The sequence below is a fragment of the Coregonus clupeaformis genome, chromosome 16 (genome assembly GCF_020615455.1).
Source record: "Coregonus clupeaformis isolate EN_2021a chromosome 16, ASM2061545v1, whole genome shotgun sequence".
Lineage (NCBI taxonomy): Eukaryota > Metazoa > Chordata > Actinopteri > Salmoniformes > Salmonidae > Coregonus > Coregonus clupeaformis.
Window position 1 is genome coordinate 1465759 of NC_059207.1, and position 6090 is coordinate 1471848.

Genomic DNA, 6090 nt, shown 5'->3' on the forward strand with positions numbered 1-6090 from the left:
ATTCGGGCAGGTAGCGTTCTCCTGGCATCTGCCAAACCCAGATTCGTCTGTCGGACTGCCAGATGGTGAAGCGTGATTCATCTCTCCAGAGAATGTGTTTCCACTGCTCCAGAGTCCAATGGCGACATGCTTTACACTACTCCAGCCGACATGTCATTGCGCATGGTGATCTTAGGCTTGTGTACAGCTGCTCGGCCATTGAAACCTATTTCATGAAGCTCCCGACGAACAGTAATTGAGTTGATGTTGCTTCTAGAGGCAGTTTGGAACTCGGTAGTGAGTGTTGCAACCAAGGACAGACGATTTATACACGCTAGCTCTTCAGCACTCGGCGGTCCCGTTCTGTGAGCTTGTGTGGCCTACCATTTAGCGGCTGAACCGTTGTTGCTCCTAGACGTTTCCACTTCACAAGAATAGCACTTACAGTTGACCAGGGCAGCTCTAGCAGGGCAGAAATTTGATGAACTGACTTGCTGGAAAGGTGGCATCCTATGACGGTGCCACGTTGAAAGTCACTGAGCTCTTCAGTAAGGCCATTCTACTGCCAATGTTTGTCTATGGAGATCGCATGGCTGTGTGCTCGGTTTTATGCACCTTTCAGCAACAGGTGTGGCTGAAATAGCTGAATCCACTCATTTAAAGGGGTGTCCACATACGTTTGTATATATAGTGTATCTTGTCAGATGATTATGCAGATGTTCAAAGCATGAGGGAAAACTCCTTTTTAGATTATAACATACTGTAAATGTAGGATCATATTGTGTCAGTCACATTAGAGATTGAATTAATAAAGCCTTTGATTAAGCAGTGCCTTTTAGATCAAATTAAATCAAGCTTTATTTATACAGCACATTTCAGACATGAATGCAACACAATGTGCTTCACAGGAAAAAACATACATTAAAAACAATGAATAAATAAAAACTGAAATATTTACTACACAACAAACATAAGAGGATAAAAAACAAAAGAATAACAATTAAAAAGGAACAATTAAAAAGCACCCTGCGGAAAAGCAAAGCTAAAAAGATGTGTTTTAAGATCTCTTTAAAATATATCCACAGTTTCGGCCCCCCTCAGGTTCTCTGGCAGGCTATTCCAGAGGCTGGGGTCATGGTAACTAAAGGCTGCCTCTCCATGCCTCTTGGTCCTAGGCTTTGGGATAGTTAAAAGGCCCGTGCCAGAGGACCTGAGGGACCTACTGGGTACATAACTTAAAGCATGTCTGACACGTATTGGGCTGCACAATAGTGGATTGTCTTGAAAACCAATAGAAGAATCTTTAAATTAATTCTAAAACGCACAGGCAGCCGGTGCAGAGACTTTAAAACCGGTGTAATGTGTGCTCTACATCTGGTCTTGGTCAGTACCCGTGCTGCAGCATTCTGTATGTTTTGCAGTTGACCAATGGCTTTCTTGGGTAGGCCAGACAGGAGAGCATTACAGTAGTCAAGCCTGTTTGTAATAAAGGCATGGATGAGTCTCTCTGTATCAGCCTGAGAAACGGCCGCACCTTTGCAATATTCCTCAGGTGGTAAAAAGCTATTTTGGTCACATTCCTAATGTGTGATTCGAAATTAAGTTCAAAATCTAAAATAACACGTAGGTTTTTTACCTGATATTGTATCTTTATTCCCCGTAAATTAAAATGTGTGGCCAGATTCTCTCTCTGTGCATTGGCTCCAATAATAAGTACCTCGGTCTTGTCTTGATTTACCTGGAGGAAGTTGTGAGCCATCCAAGTATTTATATCACCAATACAGTCTGATAATGTATCTGTGGAGCGCAAATCCTCTGGTGACGCAGACATGGAAAGTTGTGTATGGTCTGCGTAGCAGTGAAAATCAATTCTGTGCTTTCTGATAATGCTGCCAAGGGGTAACATATATAAACGGAATATCTATTTTCTCTGAGTTATGTTCACCAAGGGTGACAAAGATGAAGAGCCTGTTTTGTGTTGATGTGGAGGCTGTGGGGAGCTACACAGCCTGTGTAATGTAAACCTGAGAGTACCTGCAACACCACTACTAAGTCAAGCACTATTGTGGTGTTACTAGTTCACACTTTGATTTGGTTACTGGTCAAAGAGGGGTCTGTCAACATATGAATGTAACAACCTTTTAAAATGGTCAAATTAAATACATAATTCATTTTTATCATTATTATTATCGTATTTTCTAGTGAGGTTTAAATGTCCTTTGTTTTTGCCTCTGCAATTCTCACTGTCAAAAATACAAGGAAAAGCATGGATTGAGTGAAGGAGTCGCTTTACATCAATGGTACAAATGATCTGGCTCATTTATTGATCTCAAACTCACATCAGAGTGCTCCCTTCACATAGGGAAGAGCAGGAAGCCACTGAAGGTGTTGTAGTTACTTGACTTTTCATCATAGAGCCCCTGATTTACTGGGAGACGCATGTAGACCACATCCCCGGCCTCCAGCTCTAGAGTCAACGCATTAGACAAGAACCTATTATGTCCATTGTCATTGTTCTGGTGATTGAACATAACACTCTTGTCGTTATGGTAAATATAGGCACCTATGGACTGTGGACCCTTGAGACCCATGGCAGTGAATCTGATGTAGTAGAGTCCTCTCACTGGTGCTGTGAAGACACCTGTATCAGAGGAGAGTAAGATAAGTCAATGGACTGACACAGACACTGTTAGCAATGCTGGAATAGCTGGTTGTCTACATATTTTTATATGGGATAAAGATGATATAATCACAATGCATGTCTACACCTGTCTGATAGCAGATGTCTAATGTGAATAGAGATCTGATCCCAGGTCACATTTGAATACAAGGTGAAAAAGGGGTCTTAGTGTGTTCAGTACCTGTATTTGGGTTGTAGGCCTTGCCGATGTTGGTGATGACCTTTCTGTAGACTAGTGTGGTGATACTATTGAAGGGTCCTAAATATCCATCATTAGTCAAACCAGCAGAGAAGGCCACCTTTGGTCTGTCTATGAACACAGAGGAGGGAATTCAAATCATTGATTAAAGACAAAAACAAACATGGTAAAATGGATCATATGATCCTGATGAAGACAAAAATCACCTAACAAAAGGTTTAACTGAAAAACAAAGATGCAATCTGCGACATTCATCATATTACAAACAGATTCGGCCACGAAGCAAAAAATAAAAACCGTTTTGATTCGCCAACAGCCCAACAGCCATTCCCTTAGATTACAAGCATGTGCAATTGTAGGCCTCTATGCACCATATAGTTACCTGCATTCTCTCTCCTCAGCTCCTCCACCATCCCCTCACTGGCATTCAGTCTGGCCTCTAAGGCTATCATTACAAAAAGACACATTAGTAAACTTAAGCCTAAACTCCCTGTTTTAAGATTCATGGTTTCATAACTATGCCTGAATTCTGGAAGGTGAGCTTATGTCCAATTTTAAAGATCGTCTTTCTCACATAGCTCAGTGCTTTCTCCTTGGCTAAACTAGGCTCGTCATTTAACAGATCCCATACAAGTTTGTAATGAAGGCATATGAAAGTTCAGTGAAGTAGGAAATAGCAACAAACGCCTACGATCTGGAATCCGGTCACATATATAAAAACCCTTTACCTGCGTTCCCATTCTCACTGTCTGTCACTCTGGCCTCCAGGCCTAAAATAGCATTGGAAACAGTCATGAGAAGTGAGTTCATATTTACATTTACATTTTAGTCATTTAGCAGACGCTCTTATCCAGAGCGACTTACAGTTAGTGAGTGCATACATTTTCATACTGGCCCCCCGTGCATATGAGAAATAAGTATAAATAAACTGTCTATAAACAATTTCATAGACAATTTTACAAATACAGTTTTATTTATGACCTTTTCTGAGAAACAGCTGATGTTGGTGGACAAATTACATTACCTGCATTCATTCTCTTCAGCTCTTCCACCTCCATCTCAATGGCACTCAGTCTGGCCCCCATAGCTGGATTTATGGAAACAAAACAATTCTCAAAAACATGTTGATCCTCCGCTGAAACAACTTCATAATTAACCAAATTCCATAAATACCTGCATTCTCACTCTCCAGTCTGGCCTCAGCTCCTCTCCGCCACTTTCCTCTCCACCTTCTTTCCAGCTTTTTCTCCATGTTCCTCAGCTTCTCTCTCTGCTCCACCACCATGGTTCCCAGGTTATCCACCATGTCTCTAAGCTCCTCTACCTCACCCCAGATATCAGGGGTTGTGTTGATCTGGCCGGTCGTCTGTTTGCTAATAGTCTCTGTAGCTTCAGTCCCGTGGCTCTCCACCAAACTCTCTCTGTCCCCTCCGCTCTCCTCCTGAGTCCATGCCCCAGACAGACAGAACAGCAACCCCAGCAGAGCTACAACACCCCTCATTCTGAAATGACAACTCTTCAGAAATAATGCAGTCTGTGAGGCTTACTCCAGGCCAAAATGTAGTGAGCCACTGCAAGAGAAGTGTTTCAAATGTTTCTGACGTAATGTGTACAAAATAACGTCAAGGTTCCTGATTAAGAATACAAGGTGAGCTGACTGCCTTTTTAATCTGAGACACTGCAAGGTTGTGGGGGAACAGAACCTGTTATTTGGTTGAAGGTCTTGCTTTATCTCTGTAAGGTACAGTGTGTCGACGTTTGTGTTGATCTACTTACATAATACTGATACTGTGACGGATCACACACAATGCATTAATGCATGCTGTAGACACACTAGAATGCACCCAGATGAACAGATTACACATTCACAAGTAACACAATCACATAATACACACACACACACACACACACACACACACACACACACACACACACACACACACACAGACACACACACACACACACAAACTGTTGCATGCTGTCAAATCAATTGAGCAGCCCACACAACAACCAGTAATCAGTATATCCCATTCATTTATTCAGTCATCTGTTCATTTGTTTTGATCTATTTATTCAACCATTAAATGTATAGATTTCGGAGGTTTTACAAGGAGCCTCACGGCTGGTATACATACTGTAGTAGTAGGATGATATGATCATCATAAGTAAGCCTATAGGGGTGCTTGCGGTTGGAGTGTGCGTGTGTGTGTGTGTCCACTCGTTCGTACATGTGTGTGCTGGTGTGTGTGTGTGTGTGTGTGTGTGTGTGTGTGTGTTCACGGAGTAGCTTTCGCTAGGATTGAAATAGGCAATCGATGAATAACCCAAAGCGTTGTTCTCCTGGACACACTGACTGACTAGCTGGTGGGGGAGAGGAGCTGAACAGTACTCTACAGCTCCACTTGGGGACTGACAGCCCAGCCTCCCCCTCCCCCCACAGTCCGATAGAAATGCAGGAAAGAGAACGTTAGCAGCGCCTGAGGGGGCTGTTGTGTTGGGAAACAAAAATGCGAGGGAGACGATGTTTGACCTTTGACCTGGAACATGTATTCAGCTGATCTCCTCTGATCTCCTCTGGAAGAATAGGAAATCAGTGGGTTCCACGTAATTGATATTGTCAGAGTCTTGTAGTGGTGCTTTTTGTATGAGGATATGTGTGGTAACCTGGTTAAATGTTAGGGATATGATACTGGTTTTGGTTTTTATGATGTGGCAAATAGCCAGGGCAAACAAAGACAGAGCAAGAGAGATGTGCTTGTATTCAAGATGACCATTTATTTGAGTTGTGTCAGATTGATGCCAGCTATAAAACTGTAAAAGAGAGAGAGCAAGAGACAGAGAGAGAGAGAGAGCATGTGTGTATGTACAATGGGGGAAAAAAGTATTTAGTCAGCCACCAATTGTGCAAGTTCTCCCACTTAAAAAGATGAGAGAGGCCTGTAATTTTCATCATAGGTACACGTCAACTATGACAGACAAAATGAGAAAAAAAAATCCCAGAAAATCACATTGTAGGATTTTTTAATTTATTTATTTGCAAATTATGGTGGAAAATAAGTATTTGGTCAATAACAAAAGTTTCTCAATACTTTGTTATATACCCTTTGTTGCCAATGACACAGGTCAAACGTTTTCTGTAAGTCTTCACAAGGTTTTCACACACTGTTGCTGGTATTTTGGCCCATTCCTCCATGCAGATCTCCTCTAGAGCAGTGATGTTTTGGGGCTGTCG

At 42.1% G+C, this 6090-nt stretch overlaps 1 protein-coding gene across 1 annotated transcript; it reads right to left on the reverse strand.

Moving 5' to 3' along the window:
• Positions 1-2303: 2303 nt before the first annotated feature.
• LOC121558132 (heavy metal-binding protein HIP-like) lies at positions 2304-4506 on the reverse strand. Its single transcript, XM_041871608.2, has 6 exons — positions 4032-4506; positions 3883-3945; positions 3587-3628; positions 3241-3303; positions 2841-2969; positions 2304-2620 (listed from the first exon to the last, which is right to left on the reverse strand). The coding sequence occupies exons 1-6, from the start codon at positions 4357-4359 to the stop codon at positions 2334-2336; spliced, it is 912 nt and encodes a 303-aa protein (XP_041727542.1). The 5' UTR covers positions 4360-4506; the 3' UTR covers positions 2304-2333.
• Between the last annotated feature and the right edge of the window lie 1584 nt (positions 4507-6090).

What these genes read in the sequence shown, in the direction of transcription:
- LOC121558132 (XM_041871608.2), bottom strand. Translation starts at nt 4,359, where the DNA reads ATGAGGGGTGTTGTAGCTCTGCTGGGGTTGCTGTTCTGTCTGTCTGGG. An exon ending in ACTGGAGAGTGAGAATGCAG is followed by an intron (nt 3,946 to 4,031) that starts GTATTTATGGAA and finishes CCATAAATCCAG; the next exon opens with CTATGGGGGCCAGACTGAGT. An exon ending in CAGTGAGAATGGGAACGCAG is followed by an intron (nt 3,304 to 3,586) that starts GTAAAGGGTTTT and finishes TTGTAATGATAG; the next exon opens with CCTTAGAGGCCAGACTGAAT.